The 26,526-nt window shown below is 40.8% G+C and overlaps 1 protein-coding gene across 2 annotated transcripts in view; it reads right to left on the bottom strand.

Annotated features, from left to right (window-relative positions):
• Nucleotides 1-26,526, bottom strand: part of ALN (allantoinase) — a 538,476-nt gene that overhangs the window by 287,365 nt on the left and 224,585 nt on the right. For both annotated transcript variants that reach the window (XM_089437896.1, XM_089437897.1), the window contains exons 11-12: nt 17,985-18,140; nt 17,732-17,842 (exon numbers count right to left, since the gene is read on the bottom strand). In XM_089437896.1, the coding sequence (XP_089294022.1) occupies nt 17,732-17,842; nt 17,985-18,140 (267 nt within the window). The remainder of the gene's footprint in view (nt 1-17,731; nt 17,843-17,984; nt 18,141-26,526) is intronic.

Genomic DNA, 26,526 nt, shown 5'->3' with positions numbered 1-26,526 from the left:
TAGCTATCAATTCTAGTCTTCCCAGGATTTAATAGCTCCAACCTTGAGTGATTGCAGAAAATCCCAAGGGTATTGCTATGATTGATAATAAATTTTATCATTCTCTTGCCTCTCTTATACAAATAACCAATTCATTTGTATTGAGGTTGTTTGTTCTTAATAATATCATGCATCAAAAGGTTCATTGTGTGAACCAAACACCCAAACCAAAATATGTTGGGGTATTTATCCTCAATGATTGCTCTTGTTGCCTTACAATTAGAAGCATTATCAGTGATGACTTGGATGACATTGTATGGCCCAATACTTTCAATTGTTTGAAGTAATGGTTCTGCAATGTTGATGGTGATCTTGAACTTTTTTGAGTAATCATGTGCTGAAAGGAAGACTGCACCACTAGCAGACACACCAAGAACACTTATCAATGGCTTTCCTTTTACATTTGTCCAACCATCAGATACAATGGATACCCCATAGTCATTCCAAGAATTTGTCAATTTACCCAAAGCATGTGTTATTTTGGCTTTTTCATGATCAAGTCCCACGGTTCTAGCCCTGTCATACCCAGGGCTCTTGTATCCTTTAGGGGCATCATTGATGGAACCAACCGTTTCATGCAAATAAGGTGACCAAAGAACATTGAATGGTATCCCACATGCATAGAGAAACCGAAAAAAACTTGCATCCACATCATCCCTACACCTTTAGTCAAGGAAATCTGATAAGGTTCTACGCCTTAAACGGATGTTTGTGTTTGTGTTTGTGTCTCCATATCCACTACCATGGGTGGATGCTAATGGAGTTCTTAGTCTATGTGATTGTGGGCTAGTGGTGTCATGTTCAAAGTCACCCTTTGATATTTTAGATTTGTATTGGGCTTTCTCCTTTTCCCTTATGTATTTGTCTCTTTGTTGTTGTGACACAATTCCACAAGTTTTAATTCCTATTTGTTTATTTCCATCCCATGCCATTTTCCCATAAAGATGCTTTCTGGCACGGGTGTATGAACCTGTAAAAATGCTTTTGCAATGGGGGCATGTAAATTTAGTGGTTCCACCTCCTTTCCCCCTTGAAAGCCTAGTAACATATTTCCAGAAGGGGGTTTGGTCTGTTGAGAAATCAATGCTAGTAGAATTAGGGTTAGATTTCTCTTTCTTGATAATTACTTGTGAATTATGTTGCCTTCTTTTACTTATTTGTTATATTATCTTTCATCAAGCAATTACCAAATTATGTGTGCATGAAGATCACAAAAACACAAGGCACAAGATGAAGGCACTCTACAAGGGCCAAATCCCTATATAGGGGAAAACCCAGTCAAAAATCTCTTCCTTCAATAGTTTTTCCTTAGACTATTCAACCTAGAAACAGACCTCCTCCACACCAAGTCAGCGTTTCCTTCTTCAATCCAACCTTCGACCTACAAGAGCAACACTTTGATACCAGCGACTTTGACTTGGCAGCAACAAGAAGCAACTGGCAGCAGCAATAGCTTCGAATTTGACAAAGAGACTTTGATCTCCTAAAGTAGCCCACACAAGAGAGAGAGAGAGAGAGAGACATCCCAAAACTTCGATTTTGTCCTTCCCTTCCTTCTTGACCAATTTCGCACTTCTTTTAGCCTCCTTCAACTTCGCACTTTTCCCAGCTCTTTCTTGGATATCGAACTTGTGAGAGAGTGTGTGTCCAAATGAATTCGACCTGCTCCAATATATAGGTTTTCGGTGAGGTTGAATTGCCCAGTTGAGGCCGACTTGATCTCCTTGAGGCTGGCTTGGTGTGGAGGTTACATCATTCATCTTTGACTCAAAAATAATTCTTTTTACATCGTTCAAAAGCCCAAAAAGTGTCTCATAAAATATACAATGACTTTAATGACTCAATATTAATCCTAGGAGTCCACAATGGGGACTTGCACTAATCAAATGATGACCCAAACATGAAACCCATGCTTTAATAAGTCATTGTAACAATAATAAAAATTCTTTTGATAAATATATTTATGAAGACCAAACCTAGTTACATTTTTCAACATGGGGTCTACTTTGGCTTTTTTGCCCTCATTATCTCCACTCTCATTATCCTCCTCCTCCTCCTCTTCCTCTTGGTACTCCTCCTCTCCAAGGTTTCCAAATCCACCACTACCCACTTCTTCATCCTCTTCATCACTCCTTTTGCTCCCCAACACCATCATAACAAAAAAAGGAACCAACATCAACAGCATGCCAAGCCATATAGCCATGATGTTTGGCGGAGTTATAGTCTCTTGTCTGTAATAAAATGAAGGAGTAATGGGAATGGGAAAGAGCGAAGAGAACATCTTTCATTCAACAATGAACATATAAAAAACACACATGCTATTACTACATGGAAAAATAAAAAAGAATGGGATTAGAGTCTAGACCCTACCTCTTTGGCTCTCCAATGGTGCCTTCAATCCCAAGCTCCAATCTCCCTTGGAAGCTTCTCAAGCAACCCTCTCAATCTTCCTCTCACTCACCTCCTCAACTCAAATTCCAAAAGCCCTCGCTTGCTCTCTATATATGCAAATGATGCACTGTGGGAGGGGAGGAGGCCTTTTATTTCTTTTGGCCCCTCCCCTCCCTCCAAAAAATAAATCCAGGTGCGCAATTTTCCACAAGGAGCGATTTTTTCTAGTCTAGAGCGGTCGGGAGTGATCGCTCCCCAACCGCTCGATTAAAAAAATCGTCTGGGAGCGAACGGGAGCGGTTACGAAGTGATCGCTCCCCGATCACTCTTGCTTTCGCTCCCGGAAAGGTAGGGAGAGCAATTTTTTTTAGGAAGCGTGCTCTCGACACAGGGAGCGAATTCCGAGAGCGTGCTCCCAGGCGGAGCATCCTTCGAGAGCAGATTCGGGGAGGGGGGCGTTCCCCCGCAGCCCTAACCTCAACGCTGCCTCTCTAGGCCTCCACACATGCATGATGTCATCCTTGTGTGGGCTTAGGAGAGAGATAAAATAATTTTTGAAAGTTATCATGGTTGGCTTGTAAACATGAGTGGGTTACTTAGTACATTAGACATGTAGAGGGGCTTTATTATTTCTAATTTGAACTCATAACACTTGTATAAATAGATGAGACTTATTCTCATCTCAAATCATCACACTTGGGAATTTTCGACCTCATTAGAGAATTCAAACCTGCAGTTTGAGGAGATTTTGGTTGTTTTTGGGATGAACTTTGATGTTTGGATCTTTATATTAGAATATATCTCTATATCTCTATTTAGTAATGCTCAGTCTTTTAGATGTTTCTATTCTTATTCTTTTAGCAGTTTCTTAGATGAAACTGTTTGTTCGATATTCTACATAGAAACCTGATGTTTCTATTCTTGTAAATATCTTTGTATTATCATTGAGCTGTTTGCTCCATGTGAATTAATTCATTGAACATTCTTTTATGGTATCAGAGCAAGGTTAAGAGATTCTTCTTGAAACAGTAATTCTCTTTGCATTGTAATCTCTTGAGTCCTTTCTAAGGTCGAGCCCTCTGTAAGCCAGGCAGCCTTCACTGAGTCTTAGCCTCGGCTTTGCTCGCTGTGATAAAAGCTTACAGTCGTCCATCTCGATACAGAATTGGATTCTTCTCTTGTATGATCATTTTACTAAGGAAATAACTTTGTGGCGGCGACTGTTTTTGTGGAAGCGGAATTTTTTTTGGCTGGCCAGTTTGCTTGGAATATTGAATCCAGCTATTTTCTTCGACCACATCGTGGAATCCCTCAGCAATCATCAGCAATCGTGATCCAGGTGTTTTCTCTCGGTTTATAACTTATTTGTTTTTTAAAAATCGGAGTCGTGGTCTGAAAATTTGATCTGCGGGCAACTGTCTATTTTTTTATTTTCAAACGCTGTGCAAACAAGTGATATACGCTTGTGATATTTTCAAACGCTGTCAAACTTGTGATATACGCTTTGAAACCCGAGGATATTTGAAACCCGTGGATGGTATTACAGTTAAAACTCGTGGATATATATATATTTCAGAACTCTTAGATATATATCTGAAAAACCCGTGGATATTTGAAACCCTGTAATTCGCGTGTAACCTCAAACCCGTGGATATACGCGTGTGGTGTGAAACCCGTGGCTCTAGATCTGAAACCCGTGGTTCATTGTAACCTGTGCAAACGCCGTTATATTATCTCAGTCAAACCCGTGGATCTGAAACCCGTGTTTTTAACCTGATTTACGTAATACGTAACCTGATGTAATACGTAATACGTAACCTGTCATCCGCGTGTTATAAAAATCCGTGGTTCATTGTAATAGCTGAGACGGAATCGTAACCCGTGTTTATAAAACACATATGCGTGGTTATATTCACCTGTGGGTTTTTCGTATATAAAATAGCTGAGACGGAACGTGCAGTTTTGATAACTCACGTGGTTCAAACTTCAAAACATATGACCAGTCGCTGAGCTGAGACGGAACGTGCATAGCTCACGTGGTCCTTTTTTCAAAAGCATATGACCTGTAGCTGAGATGTTTTTGTGTGGGCCATTTTGATACCTGAGACGTGTATATATATATATCCGTGGTGTTTGCTGACAGTGGGTTACCATTCAGCAGAAGTGTGAATCTGAGACAGCACATGTGGGTCCATTTTTCATCATTTATATTTGCTGTATTTGTGGTTCTGGTTGCCGGCAGTGGGTTACCAATCAGCGGAATTTTTTTTCTTGTGATCCTGGCAGTCTTCATTACAAACTCAGACCTGTGACATCTGTTTATTGCATCAGTATACTCTTATGGTAGACCGGCATTTTCTTGTGGAAAACTGTATTCTCAGAACTGTATTAGCAGTATTACTATTGTTTTAGACAGCTGAAAGTCTGTTCTTTAAATCTTCACCAGCATAAGCAGTCAGCTACATTGTTCTTGTGTGTCTTATTTTTTCTCTTTGTGAAAATGGCCACACTTACCAATCTGATGTTAGAAGGAAATCAACGGTTTAATGGCAGCAACTATAACATTTGGAAACAAAGACTGCTGACCATTTTTTAGTACAGGCGTCTTGATCAACTCATTTTGGGCAAAGAGCTTCGTCCAGGTACAGCCGGGACCGATCAAGATAAATTTGATGATCGAAATCGAGAGGCTGTTATGCTTCTCAAGCTCTCTGTCGCTGATGATCAGTTACCACAGATCCCTTCTGGCAAGACAGCTGCTGAAATCTGGCAACAGTTGAAAGAATTGCATGAGACATCTGATAAAAGCAGAGCTTTTTTTCTCAAAAATCAGTTGTTCTCCATCATGATGGATGAACATATGTCTTTACAGGAACATCTCAACAAAATTAAAGACATTCGAGATCAGCTCGACGCCATTGGTCGGACCATGGAGGAAGAAGATATGGTAGTCATTACCCTAAAGAGTCTACCAAAATCTTATGAACACTTCATTGAAACACTCAACATTACAACCACAAATGTTGATCTGAAGTTTTCAGATTTATGTACCAAACTTCTGCAGCAAGATAGGTGGAAACAGCAGTTTGGTAGTGGTACTGCATCAGTGCCCTTGGAGAATGCATTTGCTGCAAAATATCAGTCCTCTCAGTCTTTTCAGCAGAGAGGATCATCTCAGTCTTTTGATCCTAACAGGAAGAAAAGTGTACAGTGTAATTACTGTCACAAGTTCGGTCACATGAAGAAAGACTGCAGGCAGAGGATTGCTGCTGAACAAAAGAAACAGGGAGGGTCACATCAGACAGCGAATGTTGCAGAACATTCCGAGCAGACAGATTCGGCCTTTTACGCCTTTATGGCTAAAAGGTCTTCAGAACATGTTCCTTCCTCTGCATGGTACATTGATTCTGGTGCATCACGCCACTTCTCTCACAGGCGTGACTGGTTTATTGACTTTTCACCTTTCAGTGATTCAGTTGTATTTGGTGGAGGTGAAAAGTACATTGTTGCTGGCAGGGGTACAGTTCAAATTCAGTCTGGTGGACGCACGCTCATATTTCTAAATGTATACTATGTTCCTGGTATGGAGATTAATCTGCTCTCTGTCAGTCAGATTATGAGGAATTCTCCTCAGCTTGATGTTGTGTTCAGTGCACACAAGTGTTCCATCATTGACAGGGAGACCAGTCTGACAGTTGCTACTGGCCTCAAGGACCATGGTCTATACAGGCTACTTGACACCGGTGACTTTCCAGAAGTGGCACTAGCAGCTCGTGTCTCTCCCATCAGTACTCTATGGCATCAGCGATATGGGCATCTCAATATGCAGTATCTCTCTCAGCTCTCTCGGGAGGGACTTGTGTCAGGATTACCTGATATTCAGACTCAGCAGTTGGGGGTATGCAGCGCCTGTCAAGCAGGAAAGCAACATCGGTCGTCATTCAAAAATGGCGAATCTTGGCGCGCATCCCAGGTACTTCAGTTACTTCATGCTGATATTTGTGGTCCTATGAATACAGCTTCTATAACTGCTTGCAAATACTTTTTACTTATTGTAGATGACTTCAGTCGAAAGATGTGGGTGTATTTTTTAAAAAATAAATCTGATGCTCTTAGTACCTTTCAGAAGTTTAAAACTTTAGTTGAAAACGAATCTGGTTGTAATATCATGACCCTTAGGACCGACAATGGGGGGGAATTTTGTTCCTCAGCTTTTGCCAACTTCTGTGATATTCATGGCATCAAACGTCAATTCACCACACCTTACACTCCCCAACAGAACAGTGTTGTCGAGCGTCGCAATCGCACGGTTGTTGAAATGGCTCGTTCCATGTTACAACACCGGAGTGTTCCAAACAAATTCTGGGCTGAAGCAGTATTTACTGCTGTTTACCTTCTTAACCGATCCCCTACTCAGGCTGTTAAAGGGAAGACTCCTGAAGAAGTGTGGTCTGGTCGTAAGCCTAAGATCAGTCATCTCAAAGTTTTTGGCTCAGTTGCATATGTTTGGATTCCATCTGCTAAGCGATCTAAGTTGGATTCCAAAAGTCAGAAACTCATGATGACAGGTTACAGTGATCATCACAAGGCTTATAGGCTGATAGATATAGCCACTGGTCGACTTAGCTTCAGTCAAGATGTAGTATTTGATGAAGACAGAGGATTCTTTCAGTCTTCTTCTTCTGAGCAGCGTTCTGAGGATCCGTCTCACAGTGTTCTTCTTCCAGTCAGTCCATCTGATGGGAGGGATGATGTAGCATCAAGATTTGATACTACTCTATCTGAGCTTCCTCCAGAAGCTAATCCCCCTCTTGCTGTCCCTATTGCTCTTGAGCCTGCCTCTCTTCCTCCTGATATTGGTCCCTCTCATCCTGATATTGGTTCTTCTTCTCTTCGGCCAAAATGGTGGGCTAAAACCATAGGTGATCTCCGGGATGATGAGCTCCTTGAAGGTAGAACTTCTAGGCATAAGAACAGACAACAGTCTACAGTCAATTTTGCTCTTATGGCTAACCTTCACAGTACTTTTGAGCCTCAAACATACTCAGAAGCTAAGGGTATATCTGAGTGGGAACAGGCTATGAAAGCAGAATTTCAGAGTCTTCAGAAGAATCACACATGGACTCTTTCTGATCTTCCTGCAGACAAAAAACCCATAGGCTGCAAATGGGTGTATAAAGTCAAATACAAAGCTGATGAAACCTTAGACAAGTATAAAGCTCGGCTTGTGGCTCGAGGATTTTCACAGCAGGAAGGCATCGACTATGAGGAGACTTTTGCTCCTACAGCCAAGATGAGTACTATCAGGCTTGTGCTTGCCCTAGCAGCTCAGTTCAATTGGAAAGTTCATCAGATGGATGTCAAAAGTGCTTTCCTAAATGGTGATCTCCAAGAAGAAGTCTACATGACGCAGCCTCCAGGATTCAAGGTTGCTGGTCAAGAACAGAAAGTGTGTCGGTTAGTTAAAGCAATCTATGGATTGAAACAAGCTCCTCGGGCTTGGTACATAAAAATTGATCAGTATCTGACAGATCAGGGTTTTCAGCGGAGTCCATCTGATGCAAACCTGTATATCAAGCATATTGATGATGATATCTTGTTTGTAGTTGTCTATGTGGATGATCTTATCATTACTGGCAGCTCTGCACATTTGATCCATGGGATCAAACAAGATCTATGCAGAACTTTTGAGATGACAGACTTGGGACTTCTTCATTACTGTCTGGGGGTTGAAGTGTGGCAGTCTGAAAATCAGATCTTTCTTTCTCAGTCCAAGTATGCCAAAAATCTTGTGGAAAGGTTCAGAATGCAGGATTGCAAACCGGCCACGACTCCTATGGAACCAGGGCTCAAACTTTCAGCACAGTCATCCTCTCCTCTTGTGGATGAAACTTTATTCAGGCAATTAGTGGGCAGTCTCATCTATCTTACTGCTACCAGACCTGACATCAGTTTTGCAGTAAGCTACATTTCTCGCTTTATGTCAGCTCCTAAAGCTGATCATTGGATAGCAGCAAAGCGGGTGCTACGATATGTGCGTGGTACTTCTGATTATGGCCTCTTATATACTCACAGCTCCACTCCTATTCTCAGTGGCTACACTGACTCTGACTGGGCCGGTTCGGTTGATGACCGTAAATCTACAGCTGGGTATGTGTTTAGTCTAGAATCTGGAGTTGTTACTTGGACTAGTAAGAAGCAACAGGTAGTGGCTCTCTCCTCAACAGAAGCAGAGTATCGGGGAGCAGTTAAGGCCGCCTGTGAGGCAGTTTGGCTTCGTCGTATGCTTGCAGATATGCATGTTTTTCAGACAGGGCCTACTTCTTTGTTTTGTGATAATCAGGGAGTGCTCAAACTTGCCAAGAATCCTGTCTTTCATGAACGAACAAAGCATGTGGAAACTCACTGCCACTACATTCGACAGCTGGTTGAAGACGGCTCAGTTCAGTTGCACTATGTTCCCACCACAGAGCAGCCCGCCGATATTTTTACCAAGCCTCTTGGTCCTGATAAATTTGTAAAATTTCGCGGGTCTATTGGTGTTGTAAATAGATTGAGCATTAAGGGAGGGTATTAGAATATATCTCTATATCTCTATTTAGTAATGCTCAGTCTTTTAGATGTTTCTATTCTTATTCTTTTAGCAGTTTCTTAGATGAAACTGTTTGTTCGATATTCTACATAGAAACCTGATGTTTCTATTCTTGTAAATATCTTTGTATTATCATTGAGCTGTTTGCTCCATGTGAATTAATTCATTGAACATTCTTTTACTTTATTGCTATCTTTTTGGAGCCTCTAATGTATTATTGATGGATGGATATACTCTACATTGTCTTGTAAGTATTTCTTTATGGCGAAGTCATTTTGCAAATAATGTCTAATGCATGGAATTTGTTCTCATGATAAGAATTCGCACTTTATTTTATAAATATCTTTCAAAATTTTAATTTTAGGAAGTTTTGCATGTGTTACTCATTGATGATGTGGAAAGAATGTTCCTAGTGGATAATGATTGCATTTAATCCATGAAACTGCATTAACTAATGCTAAAGGGGGTAATTGTTGAAAGGTGTACCTAGGGCTTCCTCTTTTAGCCTCCTTGAAGGTCAATTTAGCCAATTACAAGCACCCATGACTCCATACTCCCAATGGTCTAGGCACTAATCAAGTCCCTTTGTGGTCACACATAAATTTTCCTTCTTTTTCTCTTCTAAAACCTCATCCCTTCAAGGATAAGGAGGCTCATCTAGGGATTGGTGTGAAATCTCTTGGAGGGGGGAATTTTGAATTTCATTTGGAAAGAACTCTTGCTTTGTGTCTCCTCTAAAGGACCTCAAATTTTGGTGAAATTCTCACGGTGGATTCTCCATAAATTATGATGCCCTATTTGTCGCATCAAGAGGGAAACCTAGAAGCTAATCCTTCAACTTAGGGATTCTTTGAAGGAAAATTCCTTTGTACTTGGTGAGGTAAATCATTCTTTTCCTTTTCTCTCACCTAACTAGACCTTGGATGTACCTTTATCTCGTCTTCGATCACAACCCTAGGTCTCGTGTAGCCATCTTCAAAGGGGTTTTTCGTGGAATGTCTCACTAGCTTCTCCCCAAGCTTGCACTGTTGTTGAAGCTTTCCATTGAATGAGCCACCTTTCCTCACTTCAAACCTATCAAAGAAATAATTATCACAAGTGAGTAATATTGGGACTCCTCTCATCGGTGGAAATCTAAAAAGAGTAGGGGGCTTAGGTTGTGGTGACAGTGAGCCCATTACCCACCACCATTAGGTGACGCCTGTAGGAAAAAATTTCTCCTAGATTTGTCTTCAGCCGGTAGCCAGCAGCCCCTTGCAGCCACCAGATAGATCAATGTGCCACCATTCTTCACTACCTGAGCCATCCATTATGTGCCTTCGCCCATCTGATATGATTGTATGTTTGAAGGTGGGCCTTCCAACCCCGAAGGTATGGCTTTCATTATGTAATTGGGTATATTTTCTTCTTTTTCCAGGACACATTTGGACATGAGTTAGCGGGGGGATTCCACAGAAAGAATGGGTTTGCTCTGTACTATTGTCCCCTTTTCCCAACTTGGTGGTTAATCTTGTATCCTAGTCCCGTAGGATCTCCTCTATTGGCTACTAGCTTTAGGAGTGGCACTACATGGTAAACCTCGATTTTGGTTGCGTGGTCTCACTTCCCAACACCATACATCTCACTCCCCTCCACTCATTATAACCTCTTTTCACACTTTTCCCATTTAGGTCCACATTTGTCCATTGGATCCACAAGGAGTTAGCCTCCCCCTCCCCTTGTCCACACTTTGGGTCGGGCCTAGAATGATGCCCTGGAGGTTGATGCAACTAAAAAGAAAGTTAAAAGCATAATTTGGCCACTTACAACAAGAAATGTACCACAAAATGCAAAAGATGGTCAGGACATAAGAATTTAGCACGTGGACAAAAAGCCAAGCATGAGCTCTACCCCTTATCATTATGGCCATCATCCTGGTTCCTGGGGCCCTTATGTGTGCCCTCTGCATCATTAACGAACCCATGATTGTCCCAACCCCTGGTGGACGATGAATTGCCCAACCTTGAGGGGGTAATCACTGCTTTATCATACACATCATGTTCTCATCCCTGGAGCCACGAGCAATTAAAAGAAAGAAATCAATAAAAGGCACAAGGCATATGAATAAGGGTGGAAAAACAAAAGTCGGGGTAATTCATGTACCACGATTCCTCCCTCCTACATCTATACACGCAATGTATATGTTTTCCTCATTATAGCTACCCTTTTACTATGGCATGCGACTTGGAGCCTTCCCTGTTGCCCCATTACATTCCATCACTATTTCACATGGCCCCTGCAATTTGACAGATGTACCATGGGTTTGTTACTCCCTTAGAGGTTAGAACCCCCTAATAGGGTCCTTTATTTGTTACTTTGACAGCTTAGTGGCAAATTCCAATCATTGGACTAGATTCCTCTTTCTGAGAGGACCAATTTTGACTTTTGAAGCACTAGATTCGGATAAGGGAAAGTGTATGTTTGATGTGAAGCCCACAATGTCACATTTGATGGAAAATTGTCCCTCCTCCAACACCTATAAATACAAGTCAAGGAGCCTCATTTGCAGACCATCATCAAATCACTTCATCATCTATTCCTGGATTCGATACATCTGAAATTGCAAGGTTTCTCTCACACGTGTGAAAGTGAGGGAGGGCGAAAATTGCAAGTCGCTGAAATCTGAAGTTTACTGCAACTTTGACCATCATTGACTAGCGTTGACTTTGACTTTATAGGATGAGTTTTGGTTTGATATTTTGAGGCAATTTATGTTTGGGAGTAGGCCGCACTTTTTGACACAAAAACCAAGGTGTTTGACCTGGGTTGACCGCAAAAGAAATTGCAGATTTGACCACAGAATTTTCTCTCTCCTTTGACTGAGTTTGGTTGGATATTCTTGCATTGTTTTGGGCTAACTTTGACTAGCATTTGAGGCCGAGGTGGAGGACTGTTGACCGAGATCTTAGAGGGTTGTTTGACCGTTGACTAACGGACTAGTTAGGGGACATTGATTGTTGTTGACTTTTCAGAATTGTGGACTTTATGACAGTAGGCCAGATTTGACTATTGGCTCATATTTTGAAGTTTGGTTGGTTGTATTGTTGGATAAGTCAATCTTTGACTTTCAATTTTATTTATGGACTTGGGCTCATTGTACTCTCAGCTAAACATTTGAAGACAATCTAATCAAAGAAGAATTTCAAAGGGTTTTCCCACTAGTGTGGTTTTTCCCTAGTCTTTGACCAAATCGGTGTCTCTTGTTGATGCATTGATTGTCTCCTATTTCATTGCATTTATTGTTCTATCTTCAATTAATGTTGATGATTGGAAGAATTAATTATTATTGAATAGATTACTAATTAAATAAGTGAATTGGGCTAAAGTAATTGAAACAACATAGAGCAGTGCAAAAATTAATAATGGTATTAGAGCTAAGGTGAAGGACAAGCCCGAAGGAGACAAGAGATGAAGCAATCATCTTTGGAAAAGATGAAGGAGCCTATATAATCAAGTCAAGATGTCTACCTCTTACTTCAAGGAAAATGAGAAGCCAAGTGACTCATCTAACTTTGTTGCTTGGAAGATCGAGTTGGAAATCATATTAGAGGACAATGATGTTGTGGAGTACATACAACGAAAAGTTCCTGAGCCTCCGGAGAATGCTCCTGCTGCTGCCAAGACCAACTACAGGAAACGTGAGTTAAAAGCAAAGAAAATTATAGTGGATGGTTTACCAGATCACTTACTTGCCTATGTTAGAAATTTGAAGAAGTCTAAGTAGATGTATGATAAGCTGGTTGGCATGTATGAATTCAACAATTCGAATGAAATCATCTCCTTGAAAGATAAACTCAAAGATATGAAGATGAATAAAGGAGAATTTGTGCAATCCTACATTATGAGGATATCTCGTCTTAGAGACCAATTGCAAAGAGTTGGGGAAATTGTGCCTGCCAAGGTCTCCCTCCTATTTGGGAAACCATCCTTACCACCATAAGCAATAACAATAGTTTCCCGTCATTTAATGAGCTCGTTGGAAAGCTTCCTCAAGAAGAATCAAGGATGATCTCAAGAGGCAGGATACAAAAGCATGAAGAAGGAGAGCCCGCTACTTTTGTCACTCATAACAAGAAAAAGAAAGGAAAAGGAGGTTCATCCAGTTCAAGGAAGCCTCCTCCTCAAAATTCAAATAGAGGAATGGAAGAGACAAGGAATCATCACACGTTGAACTCTATAATTGTCACAAGAAAGGTCACTATGCTCGAGACTACCCTAAGAAGAACAATGCTCCACGATACAACACTAGAGGCAACCATAACAGGTTTAATAATCGAAGAAGAGGAGATGATCGAAGGAATGATCATAATGGAAGAGATGAAAAAAGAAGAGATGCTCTGAATGCTCACGATGAAGACCACTATCCTCAAAAGAAATCAAGAAATACTAGGTATGAAACTAATGTTGCTACTAATCAATCAAAATATATCCTTATTTCTGCACTTGGGATAGTTGCTTAGATTACTTGGGATACTGAGGGCTCTTGTATCCTTTAGGGGCATCATTGATATGAAAGTAATGTTGCTACTAATCAATCAAAATATATCCTTATTTAACGAGCACCTTTACATTGTTTGGTTCATTAATTGAACCCAAAATACTACAGCCATGAGTGGTTGAATGGTGGACCTTCCCGTAGATTCCCTCCTCACATGGATGGTGAAATCTCACAGGGGAGGAAACATGCATTCAGGCGGGTTTTCCAGGATAGAACATCCCTTGATGAGGTGGAGGATGCCTTTGCAGAGTTTTCCACTGGCACTGGTCGATTTGCAGGATATGATGTGAATAGAGACAGGGGGCTAAGAATCTCTATTCTTGGTGGGCAAATCATGGGGCAACAAGCCCTCCTCTTCAGCAGTTAGCCATGAGGCTCCTCTCTCAGGTGACTTCATCCTCTTGTTGCGAGAGGAATTGGAGCACATATGGGAATTTGTATAATGTGAAGAAGAGCAGGCTTGAACAGTCCAGGGCAGAGACAATGGTGTATGTGCACACCAACCTTCGTCTTATTTACAGGCAGAGGGAAGAGTGGTTGAGGGGAAAGACAAAGATGTGGGATGTCTTTCCTGATGATATGGGTTTGGACCGCAGTGTTGAGTTGGCATTGGCCAACATGGATCTCAATGATCCAGTGCTAGAGCCTGTTAGATTTGATGACAGTGATATTTTAGAGGGGTCATCCTCCACACCAGCATATGCAGAGGCGGCTATGGATACAAGGGAGGAGGAGGATGTAGAGGAGAGCAATGGTGAGTCTGGTGACCATGATGATGAGGACATTGATGCTGATTCTAATGATGACTATGAGGATTGTTGACTCATGAGTCATGGGCTACCTATTGCCTTGAGGCTTGTATCCCTGTAGTTGCTTTATATTTTCTATTTCTATTTGCCATTTTCCATTGGCACTGCACTACCTATGTAACACATTTTGATTTGATGACTTAATGAGAAAACTACAGCTGTCAGTGTCTTTATATTACTATCTTGTAAGTTGTCTTTCATTTATGAATCATGATTTATGTGACATGTATTTCAATTTTGTATGTACTATGCATGCTATAATGTTACTAACTTACTTTGTAAATAGTAAAACTAACATCTAGATGAAGATCTATGTTTGAAATCAATGAATTTGTATCATTGATTTGTATCATAGATTTCAAATATAGATATATATATATATATTTTAATAAAATAAAATATAACGAATCCTACGTGTCCTGTTCCGGGGGATCAACGTGACTGAATCCGACTCTCGAATCCCCATATCCTACGAATCCCCGTGTCAGGTGACTTAGGTTGATAGTGGGGCCTCTCATTATTTCTCTGGGTATAAGGAGGTTCTCTCTAACCTAGTAGAGAAGGAGTCCAATTTGAAGATTATTCTTGGGGACAACTCACACACACACTTGAAAGAGCACACAGTAGCTTGTCTCTTTTCTCTTAGTCACCATGGAGCATTGAATGAACAAATTGTCTTGGGGAGGATATTGTGATTGGATGGTTCCTTCTCTTAGATGATAACCAGTGATTCTAGGGAGATTTTGTGCAAATTTATTGTATCTTCTTCCATCTTGTGTTTGTCATAGAATTAGGGTTTCAAAGAAATTATCACCAAAGTATTGTTGAATCTTTTAATGCTCTAACATGTCCTTGACAAGATTATCATCAAGTCTCTATTGAGGAACCTATGCATAGTTTCCTCCCATATTTTTTGCAATTTGATTGAAAGACATTATGGTTTAAGGAGTTGAGAAACCTAACTTCAACTTTCTCTATCTCCCTTGAATCACTTCCATCAGTCCTCTTGCATAGATTTTAGCCTTAGATTCCATTAGCCCTTGATTGAGAAAGGCATTAGTCCACTCTTGTATCAATCCTATAAAATTAAAACCCTAATTTTTTTTTTTTTACTATTTTCTAGGGTAAAATGGGTTAGGTTACACGTATAAAAGACTGTGCATAGCTTTCCAAGGAGGAATGAGTGAGATGAGAAGATTTAGTGATGGTGCTAAAGATGTTAAAGGATCTTGAGTCTGATGACTAATGGTGAGGGAGGAAAATTGGGCACTAGCACACTGTTGAAGTCCCTTAGAACCAATGGTGGGTCTAGTTGTGTGATCCTTGGGAGGAATGTGGAAGCAAGGGATACTACTAGCATCCAATGCTGAAAGAAAGAAACTTTGAATAGATCTTTGGCCACTCCTATGGAACTGGGAGGCAATCAGATGGGCTACGAACACCCTACTCAAAAATTGTATAGAGCTGGTCCCTCTGGTGCTATGAGGACATAAGGATTGATATACGGTTCTTAATGATAATTGTTGATCCCCCACATAGGGGAGGTGTGGAAGGAGGCTTAGAATAGACCCGAGATCTCACCCTTCTACTGTCTGGTAAGCATCGCTAGTCTTAATACCTAAAGAAGGCAAAGAGGGAGGCTATCAAATCTCAATGTAGGCAATGACAACATCCTCTAAGAGACATTTTAATGATTTACTAAATTAGCTCTCACCTATTTATCCTCAATATATATATATATATATAAGTTTTTACTCAAGGCTGACCCAACATCAAAACATTTATTTGTTATTAATAATTTATTATTTTTTAAATACAACATGTTCATTTAGCGTTGAGAACAAATATTGCTAGTTTTTGTAGCATTGGATGTGTTCTAGCCATGAAATTTGGTGGAGAGGCTAGAATGCATGAGATCTCTAAAACCCAAAAATCATTTCTGGAAATTTCACCTAGAGATAATTTAATTAGATTATTAACCTATTTTTTAATATTTCCTAAGTCTAAACTTAAGAAAACTAGTTAATTAATCATAATTAATTAAGTCAAGGTGAGAATAGTCTAGAAACTCACACGGATCGATCCAGAAATGATCTGAGCCATCGATTAAGATTTAATCTTGGTCGTTGGAATCCCAACAAGAAGATATAAGAAGGGATCGATGTGGTGATGGAGAGTACAATTGTGCAATTTGATTTCCTTCACAGATCGATTGCTAGAGAGCAGCAGCAGTTGTCGGAGAGCCAGAGATCGAAGCAGAGAGAGTGAGGGCATGGGCAGTGAGTCCGGAGGAAAGTTTTTCCAAATCCAGAGAGTCAGCTATAGAAGGGCCAAGTTTCCTCAATGAGGCTGCGCAGAGGCAATGCGGAAACTTCAAGAGGCAGAGTTTGATTTGGCCATACAGAGGGTCGATTCAGTTGTTAGAGGCCAGGAAGATTTCCGGAAGGTGCCAGTGAGTCATTCTCAGAGGTTCGATTGGACAGACGGCTTGATCAGTTGCAATTCTAGGCAAAGCGTTCTAGTGCATGCGCAAATTTGACACAGAGGCTGACGCAGGGGTTTCGTGGAGCCCATTTAGAGCCAGTTGCAGAGCTGGATCAGTGTTGGGTGAGACAAAATTTGTCTCACTAATTTTTGTGGCCAGTTCCTCTTGTAATGGATTGCCAGTTTGTGCACCCAGATTGTACTCAAAATTTCACTGCTGCATAATAATAAAACCCTCAGCGTTTGCACCGGTTTTCCCAAGTTGGGTTTTCTAGGGACAATTGTCCAAAAATAAAAGTCATTTTTATGTGTGTGTGTGTGTGTGCTAGAATTTTCTCAATTTCCAGCGCTATTTTCTTCCGCAGTTTATTTGTGAAGGTTGCAGTGTGATTTATTTGATATTTGTCATAGCAAATAAATTGTTAAAATAATTAACAATTAGAAAAATAAATTCCAGTCGCTGCAATAGGATTTCAGTTTTAAAATTTTCACAGATATTACACCTCTTAGCACAGCGAAAGGAATTAAATACATAAAACCTTTACAAATATTTAAATTGGTGATGGGGCAATATCAGAATGAAAACTCATGATTCTTTATTATAAATGGGTGACGACATTCAGTTTACTTTGATACTTAAGTATGCATGAAAGTGATGGTACTGAGAGTCAACAAATAGGATACAGTGAATAACTACAACAGCATTTTCTAAATAGATAAATACTATCTAACCATTTACTATTTGTAGCACCAATCTTCACATCTGGAGGTATCACTGAAAATTAACTATGGCTGCAACTTGGAGTTGTTTTCCTTGAATTTTAAGTTCAGAAACCCTCAGAAATCTATCAAATGATGCATAAAGCAATCCAACTTTACCTGTAAGGAAGATATTCCCCCCCATGCACTCAAAAAATCACCTGTTTCAAGGTTTTTGAGTTCTGGGCTTGAAGGTGAGTGATCAGAACTAAGCATATCTATGTGCCCTTCCTGAAACAAACTAACCATGCATTAGATTTTGATATGTTGATATGATGGATTTTTGTTTTCTAAACAAGCCATTGATTCATGGAAAACATAAATAGCCAACTAACTGATCTACTTCAGAAAAAGGAATGGAAAACCAACTGACTTTTAAAGCCTTCCACAAGTGATCTCTGTTAACTGCATCTCTTATAGGAGGTGCACATTTGAACCGAGTGTCCCCATCACTAATTTCCTCTGCAGCAAATGCAAGATAATGTGGGCAGGTTTCCACAGTAATCTTTGCACCACTTTCTTTTGCTTCCTGCTCCACAGAAATGTCATTAAGTTTGAGAGAAGCTCAACCTTTGCTTGGTTCCTGAAATAAGTTCTTTAACTTTTGTTCAATTTCCATTGACACATTTCTAATAAGAAGTTTATGAATAGAATAAAAACACTTCTAAATGTTTTTTGCATTCTTCAAAATAAAATAATTACAAATGTCTCCCTCATATTTATGCATAAAAGAAATTTGCAGGCAATTCTATAAGAACACAATTGAATATTCCCCACAAAATTAATTCCAAGACATTTTCAGAACATAATGCACACATTTATCAAGTAGTTTCATATAGAGCTAAGAGTGACATGCAGTAGAATGGCTCACAAACCTTGAAAGGCCATCTTTGCTCGATATGAAAATCTAACAAATCATTTCTTAAACCCATGTGGCATGAAAACCTAACTTCATAGTGGAAGAAATATTTTGGAACAATTTAAGTTATGTTATTTTTTACTACTTACCAATTCATATTTTGTACTCTTCCTTTTAATTCATACAAATAATTTCTCCGTAAATTTAAATAACACCATAGCACTTTGCAAAACCTTAACAAAAAACACATAATACTTATCAGAAACTCAGTCTTATTTTTATTAAATGGAATATGGTATTACATGCTGAAGCTTCAATTCAGGATTCTGGAATAGATCTATAAATGTCCGCTGCTACCTAGCATGCTTGGCTGAATAATAAGTTAATGTTGGAGCCTCCAAAGTACAATGTAGCAACACAGAACGTGGCCTCCTAACTCTACTTCTCCAAAGATTATGCACTTGTGAACGATCTGACTAACCTCTCCTCATGATCTCCACATTAAACCCCAATGAGTGGATCTGATATGATCCCTCCTCTTTGAGTGGCTAGGCTATATGATCTCAACACTGAAACCCCTCGTCACTGGATCAGCTAGGGTGGAACAATTGCCACCGAAACTAACCCTCTACATAATGTGGGTTCTCACCCAAACAAGCTCCAAGAGCTCAACTCAATCAACAACAAAACAATAATCCCAATGCATGCCTAAGGAGTGAACTCTCATCTCCTTTAATAGTCATGAACTATCGGAATACTATGGGTAAATACCATGGATCTTTTTCTTCTTTTATTAAAGTGACTTATAATATTATGTTTCCTTAGTCACTTTTAAATTAATTAATTGCTAGATATTGCATCATTAATTTTTAATTTGTAGCCTATGGGAATGGCTAGGCTACTGAGCTAGACTCTATTCCCAATGCTTAGAAACAGGAACCCCAAATGAATCTAAAGAATCCTTGTTGCATCACTGAAATGGAATCCAAAATCTACATGCCAAGACCAATTCCTGGTTCCCAAATGAATCTGAAGAAGGCACTACTAAACTCTTGTCGCATCAATAGGACAGTATCGATTCCCATAGCTCCCCTGCTTGGTCAAGCCTTGCCATATAAGGGGGTAATCCACCTGGATCCCATTGCCAGATAGGGAATCTATCACCCCCAATGCCTATAAACTCCAACTATGTTGTCCCCCTAGCTAGAAGAAATCTCCCATACGCTTCCCATTTGATAGGGTACCAACTCAAATCTCCCTCCAATCTAATTGTTTGGCACCTCTACCATAGTAGATGTCAACTGCCACCATAACATCCCTTGAGTCCATGACTTCCTGGAGAGTGTCTCCCCCACCAGTGATCGACAATCCTGAAATAGACCACCATGCTGACATTGCACTACTTTGATTACAACTGAGATGCCACTACACCATAGTTATGACTTATGAGTCTGCATCCCACCATCCTGCTCCAGAAACCTACAAGAATAAATCCAAGCTTCCTTATACCATCCATCCATCCCCCGCTTATGTGTCATCACCTGCAATTGTGGACTCAACGTGTTGCATGTTGATTTCTAGTTCAACATAAACTAGAGCAGTGGTCTTCATAGATAACAACTTCAAATGATACATTATTATTATTAACTTCATATAGCATTTACCATCATCACGCAGTTATACATAAGAAAATTTCAAACATTAACAATAGAGCAGCAATAGAGATCATAGTAAAACAGTGAGACAAGAGACCCAAAATTTTGGTCAATGACCAAGGCAAAACCCTAGAGGGGAAAACCCAACAAGCTTTCCCTATGAGAGAATATTCAGTTCATCAATTCATCTAGTCAAAAACAAGACATCAAAATGACAGTTAACCAGAACATGACCTCCCACAAGTACCAAGCCACCAAACCATCATATTTCCTCTTCTTCTGATTTTCGGCCTTCTCCTCCTCCTTCCTCCACTAGAACAGAGATCATTATTGATTTGAATCAATGCATAAATGAGGAGGGGACACTTATAAATAGTCTCCAAAGGGGGGTCGAATAGGTGCCCCCAAGGGGCCAAGCCAATTTGTTCTATGAGGGCCGACTTGGGCACTTCTAGGGGCATTAATTTAAATTCAAAATTTTATTTTTCTTTTTATTAATGAAAATAATAACCGCAATTATAATTCCTCAACATTGCAAGCCTTGCTTATGTACTTCTAAAGAGGGTTGCTATACGTCTCACCTCCTGCTCCTACTAAAAGAAACTCAAGAGCATGTTTTTATTGTTTCCCTATCAGGAGTTTTAACTCCTCCTCAATACTAGGAAGCTTGACAACTATCTTAGCACTCCCAACCCCCTATTCTTCAAGCTCACTAACCTTCTTTAATATTGTGCCTTTTAGCCTCTTGAGTTTTTCCTTCATTGCTGAGAGGCCTTCTCCAAGATCATTAATCTTCCCTTGAATGTGATCCCAGTTACTAACATATGCACGCCTTGTAACCGCTATGGATGTCTTCATATCTTCTTGCACTTTATTGATGGTTGGTCCATAATGTGAACACTCTATCACCTTGGCTAATGCTTCACCAGCTCTCTTCTTCTACCAGTTTCTCACCAGCTGGCATCTTTTCTTCTTGGTGTATGGCATTGACTCAACGCTCCATGGTTCCACCAATTGACTGCAGAAAATCTTTTCCTTCACCAATTCCAACCCAAACAAGAATCACTAGGATTCAATACAGCTAGTCATGATAGAGTTAGTAATAGATCATCAAATGAATAATCCTTTCAATCAATGTATTCAAAGCATACCTTTGCTTCTTGACTAACCTTGTCTTGAGATCCTCCTTTCAGATGTTTTCCCTAACCAAGACAACAGAGGGAGAAAGGTGATTAATATTTAATATAATCAAAACTAAATGGGTACATGAACCCAAAACTGAAAAGACATGAGATACTTATCTTTGAGAGTTGTTGGGAGCTCCCTCCAAAGCTTGAGGGAAACCTACAAACTTAAAGCAATACAAAAATGTCTTTTCCAAAGATATGTTAAAAACCTATAAATTCTAAAACATATAAAACAAGTTATGTAAAGCATATGACTTAATACTGTAAGTCCCTAATGTCGGATTCTTCAAGCTTGACCTTCTTTAAGTCTCCTTCTTCAGCAAAGTTGGCTTGATCTCTTCCTTTCTTCTTATTCCTTGGATTCTTGGGGTAGTCACTCTTGTAGTGACCTTTCTTATGACATTGATAGCACTCTACTGAGACATGTCAACTTTCATCCTTCGTCCCTTCGATCTCTTTTCTTTATGATGAGCAACATAAGCATTTGATACTTCTTCAAGATTGGCAACCATTGAGATCCTTAATTCTTCTTGACTACATGTGGTCCATAATTCTTCAAAGGTGGGAGCTACCTTCCAACTGTTGAGACCTGAAGCAAAAGCACTCCAAGAGGGTGGCAATCCTAATATAGCAGTGATCACCAATTCTTTGTCCGGAATAATCTCATCGATGGCTAAAAGATCATCCCTGAGTCTAGCTATCTTTACAAAGAAGGTTGCAACAGTATCTTCTTTAGTCATCTTTGTATTCCTCAGCTCATTCTTTAAACTTGCTACTTGACCAATGTTCTTAATAGTGAATAGCTTCGACAAGGCTTCATACATCTCCTGAGCATGATCAATGTTAGCTATGAATGGGACAAGATTGTCTTTCATCTCTTCTACCATTAGAGTCATAGCCACCAATTATAAATCCCTGAATTTCGCTTTGTCGGCATCACTGGCTTCTTCGATAGGATTCTTTACATTTCCTTTTGCCAAATCTAGCACCTTGTTCTTCTCGAGGATTAGGTCAATCCTCTTCTTCCAGGAACTGAAGTTAGATGCTCCTTCAAGCTTGATCTTACCCTTGATAGAGTTAGACATCTTCCTTGAGATAGTGCCTATGAATGGATCTGCCTTTTTCTTCTTTCTTCACCAAAGCTCTGAAAACATGTTGGAAAATCAGAAAGGCATTAAAGATTTTATCGATCTTGATAATTACTTGTGATGTTTCTTATTATTACAATTATTCATATCTTCTTTCTTTAGTTCATCAAGCAATTACCAAAAGCAAGAGCACATAAAACAATGAACACATGATGTAGGCACATGCTAGGGCAAAACCCCCCTCGAGGCGAAAACCCAATCAAAGTAATTCTTCCTTTCAATAGTATTCTTTGAGACTCTTCACTCTAGACCTTGACCAGACATTCCCCCCACACCAAGTCAGCCTCCAGAAGATTGATCTCTTCCTAGCAACTTCAACTATGCAGCAGTCAGCAACTTCTGGCAGCAGTTCAACTTGGAAGACTTTGTTCTCCCAATCCAGAGCTCAAAGCAGAGTGAGACCACCACAAAATTTCGATTTTTCTCTTCTCCTTAGACTCCCCCAAACTCACATTTACTTCAGCTTTCCGGCAACACAGTTTCCCAGCTATCCACTTCGCACTTCTGCCCAGCAACAGGATTTTCGCACTTCTGCCTAGTAGATGAGAAGATGAGAAGTGATGCTACAAATGAATTCGATGTCCTTACTTTTATAGGCTTCTTGTGGGGTCGAATAGGGTCCTAACCCGACTTGATCTTCCCTTAGGCCGACATGGTGTGGAGGTTCCATAATTCATATTTTACTATATACTAAATCTTTTTACATGATTCAAAAGCCCAAGAACGGTCTCTTTAAATGTACAATAATTCTATGGACTCAGAATAAACCCTAGAAGTCCTCAATGGGGACTTTGACCTAAAACATGGTGACCCAAGCATGAAACCCATGCTTTAATAAGTCACAATAATAATAATAAGAATTCTTTTCTTTATTCTTTTGACAAGTACATTACATAATGACTCAAGTACATTATTGAAGACCGAACATAGTTACTTTTTCCAACACGTATTACTAGAGGACACAGTGAAGAAGAGGTCGAGTTTGCTTGTGGTGTCTTGTAGTGGAGTTTGGTTGGGAGATTTTCCGAAGAGGAGGCATAGGAGGTTTGCTGTCATTTTGGAGAGTTTGGGAGCTGGACGAGAGTGTTTCTTGGCAGTGTGACTTTCGCACTTCCTGGGCCAGCGCAAAGACAGCATTTGGTGCACACATGGGAGGTAGAGCATCAGCCTTTAAGGTTGAACTTTGTCGGGGGAGTTAAGGGTAGCATTTGTGGAGGAGATTGCTACATTTCCGGAGCTTGGGAGGAGGTTTTTTCTTGTATTCTTTGCAGGTCATATTCTTGAGCAGTTTGGAGGGTGTAGGGCATATTGGAGGCCGAATTTAAGAGGTTGGATTCAAACCAAACCCTTTCTGGGTTTTTGTGGGTTTTGGTCAAGGAGCTCGGGGCTGATTTTGTAGCATTTTCCGAACAGTGGAAGTGGAGTTTCTTGCAGTTTCTTTCGAGCCCACAATGTAGTTTTCTGGGCAGCAAAGAGCATTAGAGTAGTCATTTTCCAGTACTTGATATCATTGTCTCATCACCCGGTTTCTGTCACGCTTCCAATTGAGGCAAGCCCAGGTGCATTCCTCCATACTATTGTACTTGCTCCATTGATTAATAAAATGGCTCAGTTAGTTCTACTTCTGGAGTTTTTATGAGCATTTACTAATTGTTGAAAATTTCTATGTATCGTTTTTGCTTTGCATATCACTGTTTATTTAAGTTTGGAACATTACAGTGGTATCGGAGCTCAAATTTTGGCTCAATCGCCGGAGAACTTTTTTATGAGTGAGGAGGACCGACAAAATATTACTTACAGGAGGCAAAGGTACCGGAGCAAGGAAAGGGTGTTGGAGATTACTCTAGACACAGAGGATCGTGGGAAGACAGTGGTAGCAGAGGATATGGGGGAGCCCAAGAGCAGGGAAGAAATGGCCTTCGACAGTCTCTTGAAGGCCTTGAGCGATTTGGCAAAAGGGCAGAAGGAGATGTTGGATGAGATCAAGACGCAGAACCGGAAGCAGAGCACTCACCAGGAGTTTATAATTGGAGAGACTTCAAGGGCCTCTGAATCGCTCAATCACTTTTCACCTACTGCACAGCGGCCATCTTCGAGTGACCCAACTCGAGCTACTTTACCTTCTTTTATACCTTTGGCGCAAGGTGAAACAAATGGAGGAGAGGATACATCGTTGATGGGAGAGCATTTCAAGGAGTGGCATTCCATGGGAGTAGATTTCAAAGAGGCTCTATCTTTCAGAGATTATTGCCAGCTCAAACAAAATGACAAGGGGAAGGGCTATGGAAGCCATGGTATGCATAATTATGAGTTCACCGCACCATTGGGAAGATGTATTTTCCTACCTATGATGGCATTACCAAGTGCACAGCACGTGCTTTGGTAGAGAAGCTAGACACATACTTCCAACTCAACAGGATGATGGAGGTAGAAGCCATCAAGATGGCAAAATTGCATTTGGAGGGGGAGGCACACAATTGGTGGTTTCATGGCTTGTCCACTTTGGGGCATGCCGGCATGACCTCCTATGAGGACTTCACACAAAGAGTAGTCGGGCGTTTTGATCGGAAGGATCCAGAGGCTCACTTCATGGAGTTGACTCAGCTCACGCGGACAGGACATCCGGAGCATTATATTTCGGAATTCTTGAGGGTCTCAATCATGGTGCCTGATTTGTTAGATGCTAGGGGAGTATACACATTTGTGGAGGGGTTGACAGAGCCACTACAAGGACTAGTGAAGTCACGCAAACAATCTACTCTTCTGGAGGCAACGACCTGTACGCGAGATTTGTAGGGGGCCATCCCTAAGACCCGGGCACCATTTCCTCCACACACTCCCTACACTCAGAAGGGAGGTGACACTAGAGCACCTGTAATGCAAAGAGCAGCCCAAGGGCAGGAACAATTGGATGATGAGACCAAGATGGACCTCAGGAGGAGGAAGTTATGTTTTACATGTCGAGAGCCTTGGGCACCAGGCCATCGGTGCGCAGCAGGCAAGGCGCCCATTACATCGAGGTCTTCTCCGACAACGATCAGGAGGATGAGGTGGAGTAAGAGCTTGGTGGAGGAGACAGCGAGGATCCAGTAGGGAGGGGACCACCACCACCACCACAAGGAAGAGCATCTTTTGCACCCGTCGGAGCAGTACTAGCTTCTTTGTGCTGTATTCCCAAATTTTTTACCATAAGGATCAGAGGTACGGTGCAGGGCAGCATCTCTCAATTTTAGTAGACAATGTGGCCACCCACAATTTTATTGATGCTCAAATGGTCTAGAGGAGGGGCATCACCACTACAGAGTTTGAGGGTTTTTCAGTCCTAATACCAGGAGACGGGACTATGCAGTGCACTTGATATATTCCCGCTCTGACAGTGACTATGGGGAACTATTTGATGACAGACAGGTTTTTCGTGGTGGATGTACTGGACACCAATTTGGTGTTGGGTGTCCAATGGTTGTATTCCCTTCGTCGAGTTACCACAGATTGGTAGCAGCTTGCGATGGAGTTTGTTGGGTCGGATGGCAAGCCAGTGGTTCTTCGGGGCATGCATTCGTCCCCCCCTCCGACAGTTTCGGCCCACATGATGGAGGTTGATTTCAGGCATGGAGACATAGCATGGGCAGTAGAGCTGAGGATTTCAAAGGCTGGGGGGGAGGCCAACCCACCACATCTAGACATAAAGGCAGTACTGGATAGATATCAAGTAGTCTTTGGAGATATACCATCAGGACAACCACCTGACAAGGGGTTCGAGCACACTATAGAGTTGGAGCCTGGTGTGCAGGCAAGTCATTACTACACCCTATAGGCATCCCAAAGCCTATAAGGATGAGATTGAGAGGGCCATCAGGGAGCTATTGGCATTGGGCCACATCAGACCGAGTTCTAGTCCATTCGCTTCTTTAATTGTGCTAGTGAAGAAGAAGGATGGGACTCTCTGCATGTGTATTGACTACAGGGCCCTCAACAAGAAGACGCTGAAGAACAAGTATCCCATTCTGCGTATTGATGAGTTGATGGACGAACTTAGAGGAGCCAAGTACTTCTCTAAGATAGATTT

Source organism: Pinus tabuliformis, chromosome 9 (assembly GCF_031772625.1).
Source record: "Pinus tabuliformis cultivar Carrire ecotype Pingquan chromosome 9, CPIR1, whole genome shotgun sequence".
Lineage (NCBI taxonomy): Eukaryota > Viridiplantae > Streptophyta > Pinopsida > Pinales > Pinaceae > Pinus > Pinus tabuliformis.
This window is presented reverse-complemented; position numbering and strand designations above follow the sequence as displayed.